The 26638-nt window shown below is 34.4% G+C and overlaps 1 protein-coding gene across 1 annotated transcript in view; it reads left to right on the forward strand.

Moving 5' to 3' along the window:
- Positions 1-26638, forward strand: part of LOC113423713 (uncharacterized) — a 152861-nt gene that overhangs the window by 8573 nt on the left and 117650 nt on the right. The window contains 7 exon segments of the mRNA XM_087954178.1: positions 2971-3114; positions 7190-7353; positions 10253-10368; positions 13223-13338; positions 14567-14776; positions 18047-18190; positions 23867-24030. Of these exon segments, the coding sequence (XP_087810304.1) occupies positions 2971-3114; positions 7190-7353; positions 10253-10368; positions 13223-13338; positions 14567-14776; positions 18047-18190; positions 23867-24030 (1058 nt within the window).

Here is a 26638-nt window from a genome sequence, read left to right on the forward strand (position 1 = left end):
TTTAATGAAAATATTATTTGGTTTCTAAATCTCTGTTAGGATTAAGATTAATAGTTAGTTTCCCTTGTGGTTGAAATAAAATTCATTTGAAATGGACCCCTCATTTAAACTATATTCTTTTGTCAGAGACTTGAAGGATTTTCTTCTCTACAATATGGCCAGATTACTTCAAAAAAATTGAAACTTTAACTTTGTCGTGATTTTTCATTTTGGCACATGAGGTTTCCACATTCACACCCAAGCATTTAAATATTTTATTATTATATTCCTTGGTATATGCATCCAAGCCAAACCTAAGAATAAATATTTTATGGGAAAAGTCTACATTCTTATTTGAAAGATGAGAAATTGAAATATCCAGTTTCAGTATTAATTAATTAGAGAATTAATCTTCTCTAATTCCTCTAATTCTTAAACTATTTCTTTTATTCTGTACATCAGCCAGATTTACTCTGATTTAATTAACTCTTCCAAAATTCAGCTCATTTCTCCTACAGGTAGTAACGTCATGCCCTTTGATAGCAGTCTGGGTAACCTCTGAAACTTGAGAAGACAATTCTATTAGTTGTTATTAAGCATACTTCTCAAGTCCTATAAAATCATATTAATGTACCTCATTCTGACTTTTGTTCTTATTTGACTTGCTTAATTACAGTATATTTTTAGCTCTGTTGGAACAACTTCCTTCACAATTTCTTCTTCATTACTAGACTAGGATGATACTTCAGTCATGTTTGGCTCATCCATTAAACCTTACTTGCTCTACCTTTTGGAAAGTTATTACTAAATGTATGAATTTAATACATACTTAGATGAACTTAGAACACATTCTAGTAAATATAACGATACAGCAGTGCACCTCGGGCTATCTGCAAATTCAGAAGATGCAGTGGTTAGAGTGCAGTACTGCAAGCTACTTCTGCTGCAGCCAGCTACCTGCAATTTGGCAGATTGAATCTCACTAGGCTCAAGTTTCATTCAGCCTTCCATCCTTCCGAGGTGGGTAAAATGAGGACCAGATTGTTGTGGGCAATAAGCTGACTCTGTAAACCGCTTAGAGAGGGCTGTAGAGCACTATAAACGGTATATAAGTCTAAGTGCTATTGCTATATTGTCATTTTAAATTTTTAGTTTAATTGTTTTCTGTAATAGCATAATTAGTTGAAGATTTTTATTTACAATAATTAAATTTTTAAAATTAATGTGATTAGTAGCTCATGTCTTCAGTGTTCTTTCAAATTTTCAGGCTGTGATTATCCCATAATATACTGTAATTTTATTGTGTAAACACAGCTGAAAATATACTAGAGATCCAACTTTTTCCAAGACATTAGTAGCCTTTAAATTCAGGAAATAAAATACAATAATGCATCATTTCATTGGTTCTAATTTAACTGATAATGCAGTTATAATTATATAAAAGTAGACTATTTGCCTTCTTTTATTTTTGACTGATTTATTCTCCTGGGAAAAACTCAGTATTCCATTTTTTAAAGTTCTGAAGAAGAATGATATAACACCCCCAAGCTTGAACTTGTCTGCCATGCAGTATAGAAATAGAATTTCATTTATGATTGCTGTTTTTGTATTGAGAATTAAACTTGGTGCAAAGGTGGAAACTTAAAGAATAATATTTTCTGTTTGTATTAATAAATGGATTCCTTTTTCTGTTGTAGTTGCTGAGCGATATCAAGAACATAAAGGAAAGGTGCTTTTATCACCAAAAGGTTCTATGTCTCAAGTCCACACAGATTTGATTTCTGCAAAAATAGCATGCTTGGAGCTTAGAGAGCAGTGTACAGGAATAACAACCTGGAATAATGCCTATGCACTTGCCAGAGGAACAGTATTGATAAAAAGCAAAGAAAAACAGTCTGTAGCATATGTCAAATCAGGTATGCTAAGTAATCCAGATATTTCCTAGGTTTGTTTACAATCATGTTTCATATTAAAAAGAAAAAAAACCAGCCCAAAATCATTTGGGGTTAATAGAAGTTAGACTGAATATTTAAAAATGTAATGTTAGAGTTTTTTATATTCTAAAGGAAAGCATAGGGAGATTTTCTGCTGAAATAAATACAAAAGATAAACTAAAATGTGTCCTTTTAGTAAATAGTAGTAAAAATGTGTTTGGATAATTTGCATTGTTTATTCTGTTTTAAAGTTCTTAAATTTTATGAGTTCTAATGTATAAAAAGAAAATAATTTGAGTGATAGAGAAAGCAAGTATTTTATTGGCTTGCTATGGACCAGATTTCTGTAGGATAAACAGAAGTTGCTACTTAACTGTTTGAGTTGATAATGAAAAGTTCATTGACTTCATGTGTTAGTGTGGACTTTTAAACTTTGTACATTCTGGAATATGTGAACTAAATAGTTATTCTTAAGTATTTGTACCTCTGAGTTTTGTTGTGTAATTTTCCAGTTAGAATGTTTATATTATGTATTGTATATAAACATATGGATAGTATGAAAATAATATAAAAACGTGGAAGGGGCATTGTAACATTGAGAAAAATTGGCATAGAAAATGTATATGAAATTGTATATAACAGATGGTATACTTACTAAAATATGTCACTGATATTGTTTGTACACTAAATAAATATGGACACATTTCTTCATAGAAAAATAATAAAATGCATTAATTCATAGAAAAATAATAAAATGCATTAGTTTCCATACGTTACTCTAAGTCTTCTGTACTTATTTTTACTGCTGGTAGGCAAAGTCCCTCAGTATATCCTTAAAATAATAGAAGAACATAAGCAGTGCCCTCCTAAATCATCTCCTGGCCAGTGTAATCCAGCAGTTTAAATACTGAATGAAGCCCACTAGGCTCCCATCAGATGGTCACAGTGCCATCAAGGCTAGTAGCCATTTATCCCTATCATAAAGATATTGAATGCTGCTGATGGAAGTTAGTAGTAGTGAATACTCATACTCTTATTACAATTGTTATTTTCACAGATTGTTCCTTGGGTTACTTTGGAATAAACTGTTCCTCTGTTTGCAATAGATGCTATGGTGATGAATTATGCAATCCCTATACAGGAGATTGTGATATTTTCTATTCTTGTAGATCTCAAGATTCTCCTGCTGTTTGTGCACAAGGTACCTTAATAAAAGTGAAAGATCAAACATGGTAGATGGGAAGCAAAAAGGAGGGGATTTTTTGTATTAAAAATTATATTATTTAATTAATTAATTTTGATGTCACCAAACAATAGATTAGTGTTATTATCCCCATATTATGGGTTGCTGTCAGCCCCAGAAGGTAGTCCAGCACATGAAATCAACTCCAAAAGATGGCTAAAAGCATTTTTTTTAAATTGAAACTGGCTATAATAATAATAGCCAGTACAATCATGCTATACTTCCTCCTTCTTATAATCTAGTGAATTAAAGAAACATCTGCCTGAGCTTCTTGCAAACATTGTCTTGGAAAGTTATCCTGACTTAAATAATATTTCAAACCTTTTTGCCTAGTTAATCTTGCATATTTCCGTCAAAGTCATCTTCCTCAATCTCTATGGTTTCTGAATTGATTTTAAATGTAGCCACTTATTTGTGCATCTACATTGTTGCATATGGTCCCATACAATTAAAGTTTTCATTATTTTTCACCTATTTTTCATTCTGTAATATTAAATAGCAGAAACAGACTAGTACTTCCTGCAACAAGTGTAGTAGAAGTAGTCCTTGCTTACCAATCAATTGTTCAGTGACTTTTTGAACTGGTAACAGTGAGAGTATTTTTTACCAATCCACAAATTTCATGGCACTTCATGGTCATGTGATTGTGTTTTGTGGTCATATGATTGCTCTTTGTGACCTTTCTTGTTAGCTTCCCACAAACAAAGTCGATGGGGAACCTGGCAGCCAAGGTTGGAAATTGCTGTGACAAGTCCACTCCCCAAATTCCTTCCATGTCCTGCTCCCTCCTTTGCATTTGCACTGACCTGTGTCCTCCTCCTTCAGCCTTCCCGTATTCATGCCAACTCATATCCTGCACTCTCTCCAATTTGTATGCAGACTGTGCCAGACCACCTAGAGCCTCCCCCACCTCTCTATAGCATCCTCACACTCTACCTGGGAATCCCACTGTTTCCCACTTAACAACCCACATGCATTGGGATTACTGAAGAAATTGCGACTGCTGTCAGTAAGAAATGTAGTCACATGATACCGGGCTTTAAGATCACAACACTTAGCAGGAGCAATACAAGTCCCATTTGATGTTGGAACCTGAGCCCTATCTGTATATAAAGTATAGATGGTATAACTATGTATTGAATCAAACTATGCCCATCTGTTTTTGGAATGGATACTGCTGGTGCTAATGCAACAGTTCTCCTCTCTTCATGCCCAATCCCTTTATGCTCCTTCACCAAAATTTGCTGTGGATAGTTGGGCGATCCATTGTACAACAATAAAGGGTATTGAAAATAAAGGGTATTTTCAGTAAACAAGTATGTGATGTAAATAATTAAGCAATCCTAAAATGTTGGTTCTTGTGTCATTTACTTTCTTAGTAAGCTCTTTTCCTTATTCACAATTATTAGAAATGGATAGTGTCCCAAGTTACATTTGTTGTTAGTTGGATAGCTTGATTTTAAATTTATTTAAAAATTAGGTCCATGTGCTGTTTGCTACAACCATCTGTATTGACTAATAACTTCTCAGTTTCTGTGTTCCCTGTCTTTAGAAGGTCCGTCATGGGTTTGGCAATCCTCGCGCAGGAGGGGATGAATTGCTGGTAGAAGTTTGCAAACCTCAGAAAGCTTTGTAGCTGTCTGTGGGTGCGAGGGGCTTGCCAACCGAGGACAGCTTGTACTTTGGCTGGGTCCATCTCTATGCCTTTATTTGAGACTCGGTATCGCAGGTAGTCCAACTGTGTGCAGTGAAATTTGCATTTCGACAGCTTGACGTACAGATTTGCTGCTAGAAGTTTTTCCAGTACTTGGCGCAAAAGGCGTACATGGTCGTCCATCATCTCAGTGTAGATGAGGATGTCTTCCAAGTAGACAAGGACCCCCTTATAGAGATGTTTGTGTAGTACCTCATAAATTAATTGCATGAACACTGCCTGTAGTGGTGTAGCAGGGCACCCTGTAGTCTGAAAGGCATGACTTTGAATTGAAAGCTCCCTAGGGGGCAGTTGAACTCTGTTTTCCATTCGTCTCCCTCTCTGATGCGAACTTGATATTATGCTTCTCTGAGAGCTAATTTGGTGAAGACTGTCCCTTTGGCCAGGTGGGATAGCATGGCCTTCATGAGCAGGAAGGAATATAGGTTGTGTACACACTGTCCATTGATCACTCTAATGTCAATGATGATGCTCCCACAACTTCCAAGGGCAAGCTGTTCCATTGGTTGATTGTTCTCACTGTCAGAAAGTTTCTCCTTATTTCCAGGTTAAATCTCTCCTTGTTTAGTTTCTATCCATTATTCCTAGTCTGGCCTGACCCCTTCCTCTCTCTGGCAGCCCCTCAAATATTGGAAGACTGCTATCATGTCTCCCCTGGTCCTTCTCTTCACTAGACTAGCCAAGCCCAGTTCCTGTAATTGTTCTTCATATTTTGCCAGATATTAAACAGTGATTTGACATCTTTTTCTATGTGGTCCTCCAGCTTTGGTTCTTTATCCTTATCCTTTGTTCTGGTTTTTGTTGTTGTTCTGCTCTTTTTTTATATTGTTTTCAGTGGTAATCAGTGTTTCTGTAGGTTTTTCTTTCTTATTCTTTTTTTCTAATAATGATCTACTTCACATATCTCAAATGTCTTCCCTCCCTCCCTCCCTCCCTCCCACCCGCTTTTCTCTATTGTGTATATGTGTGTATGTGCATGTCTGTATATGTACACACACACACACACACACACACACAATTAAACTTTCTTTTTGGTCAAAGTCCCAGATTTTTTTTCTCCATGCAAACACATACACATACACTAACTATTTACTTTCTTCTATATCAAGGTCTCAGCTTTTTTCTTCTGCCTTTTCTTATACCATGACTCTTTTAGTATGGCTTTTAAACATGAGTTCATCAAACATGAGAAGGGTGAAACCTTCTAAAGCAGGGGTCTCCAACCTTAGCAACTTTAAGACTTGTGGACTTCAACTCCCAGAATTCCTCAGCCAGCAAAGCTGCTAAAGTTGCTAAGGTTGGAGACCCCTGTTTTAAAGTTACATATGTGAGAGGAATTTTTAAAATAATGTATTTTTAAAGGGTATTTTTACAGCTGTGGTAGCCTTGCATTCTTCCTCATTATTTCAAATGCAGAAATTTCCGTAGTTCTGCTTTTATACACAGAAAAAAGATGAAGTTCCTCCATATACACAGGAGACAAGAAACTGAAGGTTTTGCACTTAAGTAAAAGAGATAGTTATCTTTCTCCAAAATGCTCAAACTCAAGTCTTGGAAGCTAAAGTATTTTTTCTCATACCTTTTCTACAATTAAGAAAGTACCTATTGCTTTTAAAACCTTTTCATAGTCTATTCAAAATATAATTTGCAAAAATTTGCAAGAAGTTCATGACAACTTTATGATGAGAAATTTAAAAAAGACACAAAGACTACTTTTTGAAAAGATTGTTACTCTACTATGGCATCATAAATTTTTACATTTATGTTTTAATCTTAGTATAAAGGCACTGACTAGAAAATACAGTGGTTGTTCAGTGTAGCTTGAACAAAATATAGATACTTTTTATAAGAAGTTGCAGATGATATTTCAATATGCAATTGAATATACAATTAAACAAAATAAATTTGGGAAGAAATTGTAGAATTTTTAAAGCATTCCATTATTGGGATGAACCAATTTTAGGAGGTGTTTTTGGTGGAATGTTTCATGTTGCCTGCTTGCAATAAATTTGTATATTATCTTTCAAGGTATTCTGAAAGCTATTGTTAAAGAAATATCTACATAATAAACTTTGGAAACTATTTAATAGAAGAGAATATTTTCAGGGTTAATCTGTGTGACCCTTGGAGCTATCCAAGTTTGGTGATTGCAGATGATATTACCTAGTGTGGTAATGAAATGTCTGCAAGAAAACCACCAAGGTCAGAGAACACCAAGAACTCCCAAAATATTTAAGCTTAAAAGGGATGCAAAATGATTATGCTATTATCTTCAGCACATATATTTTAAAATTAATTCTTTACTTTCATTTGTGGTAGCTTTAAACAGTGTATGGTGCCCTCAGTTTTCTGGCTGGAAATATTGGGAGAAGAACTGCTATTATTTTAGTGCTGAGAAGGCACCCAATTGGGAACTTGCTCGTAAATGGTGTAGAAGATTCAGAAGTACAGACTTGATATGGATCAACAAGAAAAGTGAAATGGTATTGATGTATTTTGTGAAAAATTGGAAATCAGTTCAAAGCTGGCATATATTTTTTGAAGTTTGTATGTATGTGAATATGTGTGATTCATTAGATTTTATTGCAAATTACTTTATAATAAGTTTGGGTGTCAATGATTATCATCATATAGGACAAATTAAATAGCAGCCATGTACCTTCTAAAAAAGAATAAATTCAGTAACTAAAAAAAATAGGAATGACTGATTGACCTATAGTGTTTTGAGATTTAAGCTCTCTTAAGGGCATCTCATATTATCTCAAATATAAAGCATTTTATTTGGAGATTCAGTCTCCACAAGCATTTGCTCCTCTGATTTTCTACTGTACTATATAATTATATAGTGGCTAGGTAATTAACAAGTGTTTGCATTCTTTAAAAGTGATTGTGAAGTACTATTTGAGCAGAACAGCTTTCAATTTGCAGGCTTCTGAACAAGCCTGGAAAAAAATATATGGCTACTTTAAAAGTCTTTTTAATTTTTCATAATTTTCTGAAAAAAATCAGCTACATTAATGAATGGCAGGGACATGTTGCATGTTATCTGATATAGTATTGAATCATTTTTGAAATGTATATGGTCCTGTAAATTAACTAGGAGTAATTTGGATACATTTGGGGTTTATGAGCTTCATTTAACTATTTTGCTTAGAAATAAATTGAGAAATATTGGGTGATTATGAATGATAGTAAATCCAATTCACAAAATGAATACAAATCACCTTTCTGAGTATTTCAGTAAATTTAATTTTCATTTAAGAATATATATGTTATTCAAAAAGTCCTCAATCTGTGTTGAGATAGGGGGGAAAAAAAGCATCTTATTTTTTTCCTGCATGGTATATGCTGCCCTCTTGTGTTGGAGATAAATATCTATAATCACTAATAAAAAAAAAAGAACTTTTGAATTATAAAATGATCTGTATAGTATTTATTTATTTTTATCTGACCTTTAATATATTTTACAAATAACACAAAGTGGAAAACCTGGCCTAAATTGTAAGATATGAATTATCATAAGCATGTTTTTAATTTATTAAAGTATTTATTAGATGTATATGATCAATTAAACAACATGTATTTAAAAATAGGAAAAATACAGTGTACTATAGATATTTGGAATAGAAAAAAAGAACAATAAGATAAAGGAGTGACAAAAATAACAATAAGAACAGAATTTACTTAAACATATCTTAGAAAAAAAAAGTTCCATTTAAATGTGAAGACAGTGACATTGCAGCCTCCACATACTGTACAATGCAAGAAAGAATATTCCTGATCTTGTCTAGAAAATGCTTAAGCCTTGTGAGGAAAACATTTTAAAACAATAAAAACAGCAAATCATTAAAAAACTATAAAAACATTCAAGTCAGCACACACAAGAGCAAGATTTTGGCCAGTTAACAATTATAACAGTTCAGCATCCCAGACTTGGGAATGAAGCCAAGTTTTTAGAGCCTTACGAAAGGTTTAGCAGGATTGGGGTCATTCTGAATTCCATTGGGAGGATGTTCCATAGAGCAGACACTATTGCAGAAAAAGTTTGACATCTGGTCCCCACAAGCTAATGCTCTTTGGCTGACGGAATCTGTAGCATGCTCATGCTGCTCATCCTGGGTACATTATAACTTGATTGTAGTATTTTCTTCAATATTTATATTTTTATTACATAGATGTCCACTAGGACAAGCCCATCCTATTCATGCCAACAGAGAGAGCCTACTTCAGATCCTATCCAACTATTGGGTTCCAGAACAGCCTTCTCTGCTACAGTGCCCACTCTTTGGAAGATCTTCTCTTATATCTTACCTGCCCCAACCCTCCTATCTTTCTGCAAGAGCCTGAAGATCTGCCATTGGCCTGGGAACCAAATGGGGGAGTTCCACACTGAGATGAATGCTGGATTGGTAGCAGACTCCACTCCCCCCACACTTTGCTCTCTGCTCTCCACCTGTCCATCTTTTTGGTTATCATAGTGATGTACTAAAGTTGTGTTCCGTTTTCATTATTTATATTGTTCTATTATTTTCCTTCTCATCTGTTTAGACTACTTTCATTTTCTTCCTTTTTTATTATTGTAAGCCATCCAGAATAGCTCCATTGCAAGATAGGTGGCAAAATAATTAATTTGCATGCCATGGGATAAACTCCCATCCTCACTCCAGCTCCTGCCAACCTAGCAGTTGAAAAGAATACAAATGCAAGTCGATAAATAGGTATGACTTTGGTGGGAAGGTAATAGTGCTCGGTGACGTCATGCTGGCCACAAGACCGCAGAAAGGTTTTCAGACAATGCTGGCTCAATGGCCTTGAAATGGAGATGAAAACCTCCCCCTAAAGTTGGCATTGACTATTGGAATAAAATCTGCAGGAACTCCTTTACATATACACACATAGATATAAACAGAGAGAGAGAGAGATACGTAGATGTAGATATAGATATATAAATACATACATATACAGGAACAATTGTTTCTAGAAGTGATACTGTTTCAATTGACTCTAAGGAATTATTTAAATGAATTTGTTTTAAATCAAATCAGTTCTATTTCAAAGGCTATTTAATTAGTCTTTCTTTTTCATACAATATAGAATTCACATTTGCCATATAAAGTTATTGCAAAGTAAGATTTAAATTAAAGTCACATGTAGATTTGTTTGAATATTTCCCAAACCTAATTTATTTTATATATTAACAATTTTATATTTCGTTTAAAATAGAAATGTAGGCAGTATTTCTTAATCTATACTTTTGGTATTTTCCATTTTTGGAAACATCACAATAATATGGAAAAATAAGAAATTCCAAATTTTCATTCTTCTCTATTGGAGATTATTCTAACACAAGAATAACGTCTTCTTTCTATAAAATTTTGGCAGGATTGGATATCATCTGCAGTCTCAGATGAGGTTTTGTGGATTGGATTAAATAGTAGGAAGAAAACAGCTACATGGGTTTGGTCAGATGCAAGATCGGCAGCTAAAGAATTACGGTGGTAAAGTTAATTGTTTATATTAATTTTAGCCTGGGATGGAGATATGTTTTTGTGAAAAAAAAAAAAACATGATTTAACATTTTCATGTGTATGTGTGTGTGTGTGTGTGTGTGTGTGTTTGTGCTTTTATTATAGTGACATTTCAGCAGAATCTCATCTGCCATCCTCAGGCTTGTGTATTGGGTTCTTTTTAATTTTTAAAACAAAAAACGGCTGCCAAGCCTGACACACATGATTAAAAAGAACTGCCAAGCCTGAGGATGGCAGATGAGATTCTGCCGAAACATCACTATAATAAAAGCACAAATATTAAGACGTGGGAAAATACCCGAAGAAACCTAAATACCATACATATAAATACCCGCGAAAACATAAGAAAACATATAAATCTATATCTATATATCTATATCTATTTTTTCCCTATTTCTATCTTGGATAATTTTTAAATCTCCTGTTAATGATATAAACATGAATATTGATGGAGAAATGGCATGTTCTTCCCTATCATTTGTTTGGATGTTTCTGCGTGCATATTCCAGCTGAGTTTTCTTTTGGTGGAAAGATGTTTTTAATCTCCATTTTACTGTAATGTTGAAAAGCATGCTTTCCACTTTTAGCTCAGTTCATTTTCTATCACTGGAAAAATAGTACTGACAGAATTATATGACTTAAAAAAAAATCTGCTTTCTTCTCCTGACTCTTCAGCTGTTTTATTTCTTTTTACTCGAATCAATAACCCCATAGACTGAAACTCTTCTGAATGCCTTTCAAAGAGTACTACTTAGGGGTGTTACTTGTTTTGGATTCTTAAGACATTAAAATAACCATTTTGGGTATGTGTATATCATGGGAGCAAATACATTCTCTGATGGACATATCCTCATATATTATAAAAACTCATTTGCCAGGCTTTTACAAAACAAAGCCATGCTTTCTACTTCCTAGACTTCCACTGCATTTGTGCAGGGGGAAATCTCTTCACGGAATATTTCCAGCTAAGCAATTTTTGTAGTTTCAACAGAACTTTATATAACATCTGTTAGTTGGAATGGGATTCTGATTTTAGGAATCTTGGAACTAATCACTCATGAAAAATGATGAATTTTATACTCCCCCCTTGCTCACCAGCCATTTTTTCATAATTTTTCTCAAAGTTTACACTAATAGAAACATCTTCAAATTCAAATTCAAATTCAGTACCTGTCAATAGTGGTGTCCCCCAAGGCAGGACCAACTCTCTTCATACTCTACATAAATGACCTCTGTGATCATATTAAGGGCAATTGCGTTCTCTTCGCTGATGATGTAAAGCTGTTCAATACCACAGACAATACTACTACCCTACAAAAAGATCTTGACTATGTATCAGAATGGTCAAACAAATGGCAACTTCAAATCTCAACAAATAAATGCTCTGTCTTACATATTGGCAAAAAAAATCAGAAAATAAAATACAAGCTGAATAGTCAAGATCTTGTTGATGACCCAAGCTCTGTAAAGGACCTTGGAATACTCACCTCTAATGATCTAAGTGCTAGAGCCCACTGCAACTACATAGCCAAAAAGGCATTAAGAGTTGTTAACCTAATCCTACGTAGCTTTTTCTCTGGTAATATCACACTACTAACCAGAGCATACAAAACATTTGCTAGACCAATACTCGAATACAATTCATCAGTCTGGAACCCACATTACGTATCTGATATTAGCACAATTGAGAAAGTCCAGAAATATTTCACAAGAAGAGTTCTCCACTCCTCTACTCGTTGTAGAATACCTTATGCCACCAGACTTGAAATTCTAGAACTAGAAAACCTTGAATTACGCCGTCTTCGGTCTGATTTAAGCATGGTATATAAAATCATACATTGCAATGTCCTACCTGTCAATGAATACTTCAGCTTCAACCAAAACAACACAAGAGCACACAATAGATACAAACTCAAAGTTAACCGCACCAAACTTGATTGCAGGAAATACGACTTCAGCAATAGAGTGGTCAATGTCTGGAATACTCTACCCGACTCTGTAGTTTCTTCCCCAAACCCCAAAAACTTTAACCTTAGACTGTCTACTATTGACCTCACCCCTTTCCTAAGAGGTCTATAGGGGGCGTGCATAAGCGCACCAACGTGCCTACCGTCCCTGTCCTATTGTTTCTCTTATTCTTCTTTTATTTTTCTTATAAGTACCCATTTCATGTATTCACAACTATGTATACACTTATACTTATTATCTTGTAAACAATTGGCAAATCAAATAAATAAAAAATAAATAAAATAAATAAATAAATAAATAAATCTCATCTTATTCTGTTCCTTATATATCAAAAGTTCACCAATATTGAAGTTGTTGTAGAAAAATAATGACACATGTATGTCAGCTCGAAATTTCTTCTCATGTGGAGAGGAACTGTTTATGCTATTGCCAGTCCCTAACTCCAATTTCAAAATAGTCAACACCTGAAGAATAAATTTATCTCTGTGCATGTTTCATTCATGTCATAATTGTAAATGTACATCATAAAGATCAGTGATTGGAATGCAGTATTGCAAGCTAATTGTGCTGACTGCCAGAAATTTGATTTTCAGTGACTCAATTTTTTATTTGCACAAACACATCTATTTTGGAGCCAAAGATTTACAAAATTTACATGAGGGTTGGTTTTATAATATTAGAGCTTTACACTAATGTTTTTATTTGCTGTATTCTGGTGGTTTCCATTTTTTAAATTCTCTTGTTGATATTTCTTTTTTAAATTTATTATCTTGTTATCTTTATGTTCCTCAGAAACCAATAATCCAAAATAAAAATACACAATGAAATATTTCATTGGTTTTTCTTTTTCATCCAGGTTAAAATTGGAAGGGAATCCTGCCGGAAGATGTGTAGGTTTTTATCCTGATAATAACACAGCCCTAAAGATAAATTGTTCTGAAGACCATAGGTGGATTTGTAAGAGAAAGGAAAGTAAGTAGAGTATTGGAGCTCTGAATATGACAAAGATACATTCAGGTTATAATTTTTCATCTATATTATGCATGATTTTAGTTATAAATAGATTACTGTATCTTTCTTTCTCCTTTCCAGTTATGTTCTTTATGCATGATGTGGTACAATAATATTTGTGCATCCTTCCTTGTGTTCGTAAAGCAGTATGTGTGTGTGTGTGTGTGTGTGTGTGTGTGTGTGTGTGTGTGTGTGTGTGTGTGTGTGTGTGTGTGTGTGTGTGCACAATATCACTGATGCATGTTTTTGGACTTTTTTCTTGTCAAAAATATAATAATATTATAGAATTAAAGCTTTGTCCAAAGCAATAACCGATACATTTGTATTATTTCTTTTAGTTTCAATTTTGTGAGTGTTTTACTATTTCTGCTATCAGACATGAGGTTTTAATCCCTCACTGGATAGGGTTCTTTACCCATACTGAATTATATTTCATTTCTCAAATGGTGACAGATATAAGAGGTATGGAAGGTACCAAATATATTTTCAAGTCTTTCCCAATTTTTCTGATGTTTTGGTGGCTATATTATTGGTAAAAATATCTCATCTAAGAAAGATGGTTTCTTCTCATTTAAAAAAATAGAAAAAGTCATGCAATTCAAAATGCTAACCATGGTGTAAAAAGCCTGCAGAACTTAAACAAAACTATCTATGTACTTTTTACCTTCATTTCTAGAGCATTGACAGGATACCTTTAGCAGGTACCCCTGAGAATTTGTTAAACAATTATTTATGTATTTATTTAAATAAACCCTGTGTTTTAGAGCAAACTATTTGTTGAAATAGTTCATCCTTATTACAGCTCATAAGGAATTAATATATATATATTTTTAAGAATTTAATGTCTCTTAGAGTTTTTCTGTCTCTTTTGGCTATATTAATTTAGAAAGCAACCTAGGACTGTTGCAGTAAAACAGCAATATAGGAATAGGATATAAATTAATGAAACGTATTACTAAGCAACTTATATAAAATGTTTAAATTTAAATTACAACAAATGTATGGTTACAAATTAATTATCTAAAAATGCTTTGAAAACATGATTTGTATTCCTAATGTAGGTTTTTCTATTTAAAATTATACATAGACAAAAAATTTAAGAGCAAACAAAAAATTTATGAGAAAAATAATCTAATAAATGCAAGACATTTGAAAAACCACTCAAACATTTTTTTCTTTTTCCCATTAGGGGTAGATCTTTTTGATCTCTACACTGATAATTTTCTGTCAGGACCATTAGACCCAAAGATTTATACAACTCTTTCCATTGCTGTAGTAGACTGCTTAAGTGATTCCAGCTGCACAGGGATAGTGCAAGATAGTCGTTTCTTTAGAAGAACAAGAGGTATAGATGAAATTACTGCATCTGATGAAAATGTATTTACATATAAAAAACGAGGTATGTTTATTTGTCTGAAATCAAAAACAGAAATATGCATATAAATTTATTACCATTCTAAAAGTATTTGCAAATGTGAATCTTAAAGAATCCTTTATTTTCTTTTGATATGCAAGAAAAATGGGAGCTAATTTAGAATGGCTGCTCCATTCTTATTTATTTTATTTTTTATAAAGTCAAATTCTAAAGTTTAATTTAGATTATTCTCTAGATTATTCTTTTATAATTTGATAACATTTGTTATTTAAGAGGTAAGCTCTTCATTCTCAGCAGATGGCAGCACCAAGCCAAGTTGGCTAATAATCATATAATTAAGTAGGCTTGGATCTTATTAATACCTGGAAGGAAGATCACCAGAAAATCTAAGCATTGAAGCTTAAACTAGGAAATTGGGGTGGGGTGGGAGAGGTAATGGCAAGCCATTTCTCTATGGAAACAAAGAAAATTTCTGGACTGGTCATTTTAGCTGTCAGGCTAGGGCTTTTTGCTATAATGCTGCAGAGAATTGGGGGGAATTTATTTATTTTTTATTTATTTTATTTTATTTGTCAGTTGCTTACAAGATAATAGGTATAAGTATAAACATGAGTAAGAATACAGGAAATAGGTACAAATAATCGGGACAATAGTACAAGGACGGGAGGCACAATGGTGCACTTATGCACGCCCCTTACAGACCTCTTAGGAATGGGGTGAGATCAATAGTGGATAGTTTGAGGTTAAAGAAGTGGGGGTTTGAGGATATAACAACAGAGTCAGGTAGTGCATTTCAGGCATTGGCCACTCTGTTGCTGAAGTCGTACTTTCTGGAGCGATTAACATTGAGTTTGTATCTGTTGTGTGCTCTTGTATTGTTGCGGTTGAAGCTGAAGTAGTCATTGACTGGCAGGTTATTGTAGCAGATAATTTTGTGTACTACGCTTAAGTCCAACCATAGACGGCGTAGTTCAAGATTGTCCAAGCCCAAAATTTCAAATCTGGTGGTATAGGGTATTCTGTTGCGAGCAGAGGGGTGTAGTATTCTTCTTGTGAAATATTTCTGGACTCGCTCAATTGTATTAATGTCTGATATACAGTGCGGATTCCAGACAGATGAGCTGTATGCGAGTATTGGTCTAGCAAAGGTTTTGAATGCCTTAGTTAGCAATTCAATATTTCCAGAGGAGAAGCTTTGTAAGATTAGATTTACAACTCTTAATGCCTTTTTGGCAATGCTGTTACAGTGAGCTCTAGCGCTTAGATCATTGCATATGAGTACTCTGAGGTCCTTGACAGAGTGAGGGTCATCAACGAGGTCATATCCGCCGAGCTTGTATTTGGTGAACTGTATTTCTCCTTACATAGATGAGGTAAAAGGATAAGCAGGTCATCAAGAAAGTGTGTTCAAAGCCTGGAATTACTATATATAGGGAGCATTGGAAGAGCTGAAATTCAGGATGAGTCAAGATTGGTGAACAGATTGGTTAAAAAAAGGTTAAAAAAACACACATATATATACCTACATTCACAATAAAAGTTAAGGAAGAGAAAAAACACATAGCAGCTGTTCAGCAAAGGTTCTAAAATGATAACAAAGGTACTTCTATAACAAACTATTTCTATTTCTTAATCCCAGAGATATTTGAAGCCAACATGGTATTGTTCTTGTTTATGTCAGCCTCTAGATGAGATCACATAGGGGACAATCCTGTGCTTATTCTTCAGCTGACCAGTAGAAAAATACAAAAACATTAACTCATTGCTGGGGCAATAAGAATCCTTTTACTCTCATTCCACATAAAAATAAATTACAAGTATCCTCCTCCCCTCATGTTTTCAATTCATCAAATGTGCACTTGTTTATTTTTGTTTATGTAGAAATTCCTCTTATGTGTAGTCATATCAAATGTTTAAAGCTACTTTTGAACTATTGTAAAGCTGTCAGTAGGCTCAGCCTTTTCTAGGCAATAAATGTGTGTTATCTGGGTACAATGGATGAAAAGGAAGATTTTAATTTGAGATTTATTGTCAGGTGATACTTAAGTATCTTGAATAAATTTAGTTATTCAAAGCTAGGGAAATTGTGTCCTAGTTTTCTGAAGGAACATGACAATGATCTGTCTGGACCCTTATGTATTTTTTGTAAGAAACTCTGAACAATAGGTGAAAAGGATTTGTTCCTTTCTTTAAAAAAAAGGAAAACAAGGATCTGGAAACTATAGAACTGTTAGTCTGATATGATTGAATGCATTGATCACTAGAAAATGTAGATATGAAAGGATCAAGTCTTACTGCACTACCCTTCAGGTTTGGGAGGTAATTTCATTTACAGATTGTGCAAAGGCTGTGTATATAATATGACTTGAATTCAGCACAGCATTTGACAAAGTATGGTATAACATTCTGGTCAGAGTCTAGTTTATCATCCAGATGGCATATTATTAGGTGGATCTGATTTGCAGCCATACTCAGTGAGTAACCATCAACAGTTCTTCATCAAGCTAAGGAAAAGTGTCACGTAGAATGATATAAGGCAGAGACCTAGGTCTAGTATTCTTCAGCATTCATGATTTAGATCAAAAGTGTATATTTATTAAACTTGCAGATTATACAAGAGAATGATAACTAAGGATATAACATCAAAACTCAAAATGATTGTGGCAGGATAAGAAAAGAAGCAGCTGTAAATTACAGAATAATATGTAACAAACCAGTGTAAAAATTATTCATGTAGACAAAATATTGACTGGAAAGATGTAGACTGCAAGTATCTAGCTTGATAATAGTACAAATAGTACTCGGTTAACAACTAATTGGGACTTTGAACTCCATTGCTAAGCAAAAAATCATGCGACCATGCCGGATTTATGACATCAGTTCTGCTGTGATTGTTAAATGAATCACCCATGGTTACTAAGCATAGCATCATGGTGACTGCAACTTGCAACTTTCTACCATAAGCATTGTCATAAGTTTCAATATTTGCTAAACAGAGCAGTGGACTGAAAAAGTTTGGGAATCACTGATATAGAGACTGATAGCTGGGTAGTTACTGGGGGGATGCTTTGATTTAGATTTCTGCAATGAATAGAAATTAAATCCAACAACGTGGCCACTTTCAATGATCCTAGGGTGATTCCTTTTACATAATGATAGTATATGAATAAGATTAATCCTTATAGAACCTTATCACATATTGGTTCTTTCATACCTAACTCTCTTTGGAGAATTGTTGAATGTTTTTTAAGTATTATTATGTTGACATAATATGATTTGTAATTCTTTTCTTAGAATGTTCCCTTGGTTACTATGGCAATAACTGTAGCTTACCTTGTAAGAAATGCTATGGAGGATTCAGATGTAATTCAATAACTGGAAATTGCCCAGAAAGATTGTACTGCCATGGTCAATTCAAAGGTGAACTCTGTGAATTAGGTACAGTAGTAATATGATGTTCTTTATTTAAATTATTTCTTATTCTTTTCTGAATATAGTATAGATTCAAATGGCATATACCGTAAAGCATTTGCTTGTAAAGAAGAAAACAATATGTTGGTAACTTTAAACCTTTGTAAAATCACAGAAAGTAAACAGTCTATTTTTTCTATAAATGAACATCATAAAGCTGATTTTTGTTGAGTTTTATGTATCAAAGTTTACAATCCATTACAGAATCCAAGATAATATCTTAAATAGTTATACATGTCTGCTGTTTTCTATGTTAGGTGTGCCCTATTACCCCACTCCCCATGTTTTAAAGCAGGGGTGTCAATCTTGATTTCATTGAGGGCCGCATCAGGGTTGTATTTGACGTAGGAGGGCCGGGGGGAGCGGAGGGCATGGCTGTGGCGACCATGGTGGGTGTGGCCATGGTGGGTGTGACATGGGACTCGTGTTGGGGGGCATCTGTAGTAGACAAGTGCTAAGACAGGGTTTCCCTGAGACCTTCTCCACTCTTATAATCCTTCCTTCCTTTTCTTCTTTTTCCTTCCCTCTTCATTCTATTTTTCTTCCTTTCCCTCTTTCCTTATTTTTCCTTCCTTGCTCTTTTTCCATCTTTTCTTCTTTTTCTTTCCTCTTTCCCTTTCTCCTTTCCTGCCCCATCTTGCATGCTCAAATGCAAAAGGGGAAACATTTCTCTTTTTGTTTTGTTTTTAATTTTGATAGCTCTCTGTCAGGCAAAATGGGGCATGGGGTGGCCATGCACAACTTCCCTATATTCTGTTTTCAGTCTAGACAGCCTTCTGCAACACTCTGACAGCCAAAATGAGGTGTGGTGGGGTGCACACGGCCCCCATACCCCATGTTCTCTAGCAGAGGCACTGTGGACTGGTCCTTTGCTATTTCCAGGCCAGTCATGTGGGCCAGATCTAAGCACCCTGCAAGCCAGATTCAGCCCGCGGACCTTGAGTTTGATACCCATGTTTTAAAGGAACATGAGTATGTTTTGCTGAAACAATGTGGCTGATGAGTAGATTAATTGAGCCTTTATAATATCTATGACTGTAATCTATGTAAAATATAGACGGTGCACATTTCAAAAGAAATCAGAATATAATTATTAGACACAAACTCATTCACATACAGGGTTGGCTTTCCAAAGCAAAGTTTTTGCATGGAATTAGCAAGCAGACAAAAAGCCATGGAACTAAATTGCAACTCAGTCTCAGTTAGAGCAAAAATGCCACTGTGAGAACAAGCTTAAAATATATCAAAGAATAATAGGATTATATGAGGTTGCAGATTTGAAAGGCAAAAAGAGCACGAGGAGCAAACATATATCCTACCTGTAACTTTTTAAATAGCTATGCCTTTTCCCAAAATGTTGTGGCTACCTTCCATAGAGCTTTTTTCTTTGAATCTTAAGAATTTTCTGATTTTGGCATTACACTGTGGTCATGATTGGAAACCTAGATATGTATGGCTTTAAGGTAAGAAAAACTATCATACCAATAGAATGAATTTTATTACAAGAACACTGGAAAAAAGAATATTCATCAGATGTACATAGTAATGTAAAGTAAAAAGTTACATTAAAGAAGTCTACTTTTCTATCTGTACAATTGAAAGGAATTTTTCTGTGAATTTTAGATAGTCATATCTGTAACAGCTATAATTGAGTATGATGAACAGTTAAGATCCTAGGAAATATTGCAGCTTGTAGTTTGCATAGATGCATTATTTCAAAGTCTTAAGGTTATTTAAGAATTATTTTATAAAAGAATACTTAGGAAAATGAAGAGAACAATTTTGGATATTTAGTTTAGTATTAAATTCTTTTAAAGTCTATTTCAATTTGCATGCATTGTGTGGATTCTCCTTTTGCCTACTGTTACAACCCTATTCAGGAACAATTACTCAGTCATAAATATATCCACAAATAAAAATGAAAACACTATGACTTATGTCCACTATTCAGCTTCTGTTAATCATTTAATATTCCTCTGAGTGGCCTGTTCATCTAACTAACTCTATTTGCACAGAGATTAAAGAATAAAGTTGTGTGGCAAATTAACTTCTCTTTCTGGAAAATTTTTATGCCTGCTTCTGAGCACCATCCCTAGAAATAGCTTCAATGAAACAAGTTAAACAAAATATGCAAGTTGATTTTAGTAAACCTATCAGAATTTGCTGGTATTGGGAGGAAGTGACATCGCGGCGACTCCAGCAACAGGACAGTGGAGTTTTCCGCTCCCTGCACTGGCTTCTGCATGTTCATGGGCTCCAAAAGAAGCCAAAACCACTCTGGAGGAGTGGTGAGGCAAGGAAGAGGTGCCTGGTGAGGTTTCAGGGGAGAATGCAACTCCTCTGTAGACCTCCGAGGCTTTTGCTCTTCAAGCCAAGTTGTGAAGAAGGACAGCTAAAATGGCTGTCATGCAGCTGGAGACAGCTTCAACTGAAGAAGAGTGCAGGAGTGGAGACAGTGACAGTGTGGAACTGGGTGAGAATAATTCTTTTATTATAACCCTGAAGAAGAAGATTCTGAAAAGGGCTCAGAACTATTTTTAATTTGGCTGCGATTGTTAATGTGAGAAAAATACAGAAAAATAAAACAAAGACTTACTTTAATCTTTAAAACTGAAAAGGAAAGGAAATAGCTTAAAGGGAAAACTTTTACAAAAAAGAATCTACAAAATTGGAATTGGTGATTTAACTAATTGGACTTTGGCACTAAATAGGTATAAGTAAATGTTGGAATTGAACGTGTTAAAAAGAAATAATAGCTAATAACTGGAATTAGCAAAATTAATAAAAGTTTAAAAAGGGAATAGCGAAAAGAAAGTGTAGAACATGGAAACAAAACCGAGAGCGCCACCTAATGGTACAGGAAAAATTTCAGTGATTCTTTGAAAAGTGCTTGGTCTTTCTAAAATTGGAATTTAAAAGGAAATAAGAGGAACTCCACTATAATAAAATAAAAACCCTGAAAAGTGAAATACTAGAATACTACAAGGGAAAAAGATATGTGAAGAAATTGCCTTGGATTATTTGGGAAAAAGTTGGAAAAGAAATTAACAGAAGGAACCTGGAAACAAAGACTTATGGACATTGATTGTTGAAATCAAAGATAAAAGACGCTGGTTGAAATAAACTACTGGACATTTGGATTGGATATAACTATCAAAGAAGGGGGGGAAAGAAGCTTACAAAATGGGAGAATTATATGTGGAACTGGAACTGGAACTACAAGATATGAAGGAAATGGTGAAAGAAAGCATAGAAATGTACAGTATTATACTACAAAAATTAGAAATGGCGATTCAGATTGAAGAACAAAGAGAACCAGAGGGGGAGGAGTTAAATAAAGAGGAAACCAGCTTTAAAGAACAAATAGAACAATGAACATTAAAACTGGGGGAAAAGAATTAAAAGTAAAAATTTGAGGTTTGATGTGATAATTAAAGGGGGAATTGTCTGGAAAGCTAAACAAAGAAAAAGGAAACCGCAGAAGAGGGAATTACAGGGGAAATATCGAGAAAAGGAGGGGGACAAAATAAATAAGTGGCATAAGAAATGGGGGGAAATAATAAAGGGAAAAGGGGGAATTAAGAGAAAGGACCAGAAAATGAAGGGAGACAGAAAGCAAACAAGAATGAAAAGAAATTATATAGTCAGGAGGATGAGAGACAATGTGTAGAAGAAGAATAGGGAGGGAGATTCTGCAAGGTGATTTGTTGTGTTATATAAGAATATGGATTTAATAAATATATAAGATTGGAACTGATTTTTTTTTAAATTTTCTTTAAGGATTATTGTTAAACAGGATACAGATTTTATTGAAATAGATATGGAAATGGGAATTTATTATAAGAAAATTAATTGATATTTAATAAAACAATGAATAAAGTTAAAATGAATTATGAGAATGGTAATGGAAAGATTAATATCAATTAATTGAATAGATTAATATTTTTGGAATATATAGATGTAAATTTAAGGTAATTGAGAAAAAGAATACCATGCGGAATCTGACTTAAAATATATACGCATATGTGATATGTAGTAGTTAGGAGAATATTGTTAGTAATGTAGAACGTGGTAATTAAAAAATGAGTATACTGTGGTAAATTTTTATAATGAATTAAAGGGAATAAATTGAAAGAATATATAGGGTAAATAGGTGGCAAGCTCGAATTGACAACTAAAGGGGACAACTTTTTGAATTATTAGAATAAGGATGAAATTTATTGAATAACAGTATGTGATAAAATTGCAAATGTGGCAGATAAAAGCAACATGTGTTATGAATATAGAAATGAAATAAGAATCTTAGATAATATTGCAAAATAAGATAGGAGAATATTTTAAGAATAATTAAATAAGTTAAGATAGGAACTGGAATTGGATAAAATAAGTGTAATGAATTTAATATTTGAGACTATTCAAAGGAAAATAAAATAAATAATAATGTGATATGAAATTTAATAAGAAAGATGAATATGTAACTATGGTCATGTTTGTATTGAAATGTAAAAACCTAGAACCACACTGTTTGCCAAAAGAGATGTTTTTTAAAATATAAAAATTAAAAAAATTATTAAAAAACAAACAAACAGAATTTGCTGGTATTGATGTTTAGTTAAGCAAACACTTCCTTTTGCTAAGAATGGATGCATTTACTTTTGCAAATGACAAAGAATGCCAAACAGGTCAGGTTCACAACTAGTTCCTCCCTTTTAATTTTTCAGAAATAGCCATTCTTTCCAAGTTTATAAATATATAATTTTAGGAGGAAGGGGGAAGGAAGGAGGAAGGAGGGAGAAAGAAGTTCCAGTTAACTGCAAGATTCTTTTTCTGTACAGTATACAGATTTGCTTGTAATTTTTTTCAATCAGCAAAATTTACCTGTCTCTGAATTTCATTCCGTTAAATCAAATGTCAGCTTTTAATACTGTTGGAAGAAATGTCCATCTGGGTTCAATTCCAAGTGGGGAGAAAGACACTGGAAACATGGGGGCTGCTTGGTTTAATGGTGAAGCAGAACCACCAAGCACATGTGATTCTGGGTGGCTGAACACATGGAGTGGAGAGTGAGTGTTATTTATACCCTGGGCTTTGAACTTGAGCTTCCTGTTCCTATGGCAAAGGCCATGTATTCTATTGGTTGTGAGACTCCCAGGGGCCGGAGGGTCTTAGCTAACTTTGTAGGCTGTCTGTGCCCCAGGCTTGGTTTAATTATACAATGAAGAGGCTTGTGGTGAGCTCTGTTGATAGATATTCCTATTATGTCCTGAAGCGTGAAGGTCTTTTGTTTGGTAGATAGTCTGGCCCAGTCTCTTGTCTTGTAGATAAACTGGTACCAAAATATCTGCTGGGGGTAGGGAGCTGAGGCTGAGTTCTGTTTCCTTTAAGATTTTTGTTTCTCTTTTATTGGAAATATTCTGCCTTTTTAATATTTCCTAGAATATTTCATTCTTCTAAGAATGGGGTTGGTGCTAACTTTCTACAATATTAAATATAATTTGAATATACGTTAAAATGTTAAAATCTTAATCAGGATTAAAATGGTACATTGTTAATCTTCACAGATAAAGGCATTGCTCTCACTGAACATATAAGTTAGTATAATTTTTTAAAACATTTTAAAAATTCAGTCTTTGTTATTTTCAGGCCTCAAAAATCTAAAATGTCCCCAAAATGCACCATGGTGGTATTATGATGGACATTGCTATTATTTTGAAAAGGAAAAAAAGGGGAACTATGAATGGGCAAAAAAACGATGTTCCTTCTACAAGGATGCATATCTTGTCCGGATTTCAAGTACAAAAGAAAAGGTACATTAATTAAGTAGAAATATTATTATTATTTATTTCTTAAATTTCTCTACTGTCACAATTGAGAGAGTTTTGGTCATAAACAACCTAAATCAAAATCATAAACATCTCTGCTTAGAATAGTAATACAGCCATGATAAAAATAATAAATGAAGAAAATAAAAGATTCATTTTAAAATAATTAAGCAACATAACAAAATTTTATTCACATTATAGAGTTATTCCATTGAATGGCTTAGTTTAATGCAGTTTTCATAGGTCATCATGATGAATTCTTTCAGAACCACCATTATCAATTTACATTTTTCAGTTAGAATAATAGAATAACACAATAATAGAGCTGGAAGGGACCTTGGAGGTCTTCTCATCCAACCCCCTGCTCAGGCCTAACCCTATACCACTTCAGAAAAATGGTTGTTCAATCTCTTCTTTAAAACCTACAGTGTTGGAGCACTCACAACTTCTGGAGGCAAGTCATTCCACTGATTAATTGTTCTAATTGTTCTAATTTCTCCTTAGTTCTAGGTTGGTTTCCTCCTTGATTAGTTTCCATCCATTGCTTCTTGTCCTGTCTTTAGGTGCTTTGGAGAATAGATTGCCACCCTCTTCTTTGTGGCAGCTCCTTAGATATTGGAACACTGCTGTCATGTCACCCCTAATCCTCCTCTTCACTGGCTAGATATATTCAATTACTGCAACCATTCTTCATATGTTTTAGCCTTCAGTCCTCTAATCCTCTTTGTCGCTCTTTTCTCTAGAGTCTCAATATCTTTTTTATATCGTGGTGATTCAATATTCTAAGTGTGGTCTTACCAAGACATTATAAAGTGGTATTAACACTTCATGTGATCTTAATTCTATCTCTCTATTAATGTAACCTAGGACTATGTTGGCTTTTTTGATAGCTGCAGCATACTGTTGGCACATATATAAATGGTTTCCACTAGGACTCTCTTACAGTTACAGTTACTACACCAAGTCAGGTACCACCTATTTTAAACTCGTGCATTTGGTTTTTCTTCCCTAAATAATGTTTTACATTCCCTAAATGTAAAACATTATTTTCTCTATATTGAATTTCATTTTGTTAGATAGGGCCTAGTGTTCAAGTCTGTCAAGTTCCTTCTGTATCTTGAGCCTTTCTTCTGGACTATTGGCTATTTCTGCTAGCTTGGTGTCATCTGCAAATTTGTTGATTTCCTAATATATCCCCTCATCTAAGTCATTGATGAAGATATTGAAGAGTATTGGGTTTAAGACAGACCCATACTTCCCTCCTTGTAATTGCAGCTCCATTAAGGACTACATGCCCTGAAGACTGGCACTGGGCCACAGTATTGAGAGTGGGTCTGAAGATGAGGCCCAGGCCTCAACTTTAGCCCTAATGCCACTACTTCCATTCTAATGCCACTACTTCCATTGTGCTTCATACCACAATATGATTGACCACAATATGATTGACATTTTTCTCAACATATGCCCACACAAAAATCATCATAATGACGTAACCCCCAATTATAACTTCAAAAAAGGCAACTATGATCTTATAGACAACGATCTCTCATCCCTTGATTGGCAATCTCTATTCACTGGATGCAATACTGTTGAAGACCGTTACAACGTATTTTTCCTTGAAGTCAAAAGAGTCATCAAACTATATGTACCAATAACAACTCCCCCCCAAAAAAAAAAACAGATTACCCATAACAATAAGGAAACTTCAATCCAAAAAGAGATCACTCTGGCGGAAAAACAAATCTGGTCATGTTGCCAACTTCAAAAGTCGATACAAAAATTTATGCCACTAGATAAAGACTGAATGCACCAATTATCAAATTAAACAAGAAGAAAACCTTCTACGCACCAATTCCAACCATGCTTTTTACAATTTTGTAAACAACAAACTAAAAGACTCAAGGTCCAATGGTAAAGACTGCAACGATGACACTATTAAAGCCAACATCTTTACACATCCTTTGGCTCAGTATTTGTAAACAGCAATGGATCATGCCCAGTATTTCCTAGCTGAACCACAGAAAACTACAATGATTTAATACATATTGATTTTACAGAAGACAATGTTGAATGCAATCTAAAACCATCTCTATCTATTGGATCAGACGGAATATGTGCCTACTTTTTAAAAAAGCTATCCACTGCCATAGCAGAATCTCTAAGCATAATCTTTGAAAAATCTTTCAGGACCAGCTCCTTGCCTAACCTATGGTCACAAGCCACGGTCATCCTCATCTTCAAAAAGGGAGAGCCCAGCCTAGTTGAAAATTACAGACCAATCTCCTTATGCTGCGTCACCTGTAAAGTTATGGAATCAATTATTAACCAATCCATTGTCCTCTACTTCAGTGATCCCCAACCTTTTTTACGCTGCGGCCCGGTATCCCCAACCTTTTTTATGGCGCGGCCCGGTACCGGCATTAGCTGGGCGCCGCCATCTTTTTTTGATGAAAAAGTGCTTCCGGTGACCTCACCGGAAGCACTTTTTCATCAAAAAGATGGCGGCGCCCAGCAAGCCAGCAGCCCGGTAGGACTTGTTCCACGGACCGGTGGTTGGGGACCCCTGCTCTACTTAGAGACAAACAATCTACTC

This window comes from Notechis scutatus, chromosome 2 (assembly GCF_049901735.1).
Source record: "Notechis scutatus isolate UNSWTSFEM ecotype Mainland chromosome 2, rNotScu1.2, whole genome shotgun sequence".
Taxonomy (NCBI): domain Eukaryota; kingdom Metazoa; phylum Chordata; class Lepidosauria; order Squamata; family Elapidae; genus Notechis; species Notechis scutatus.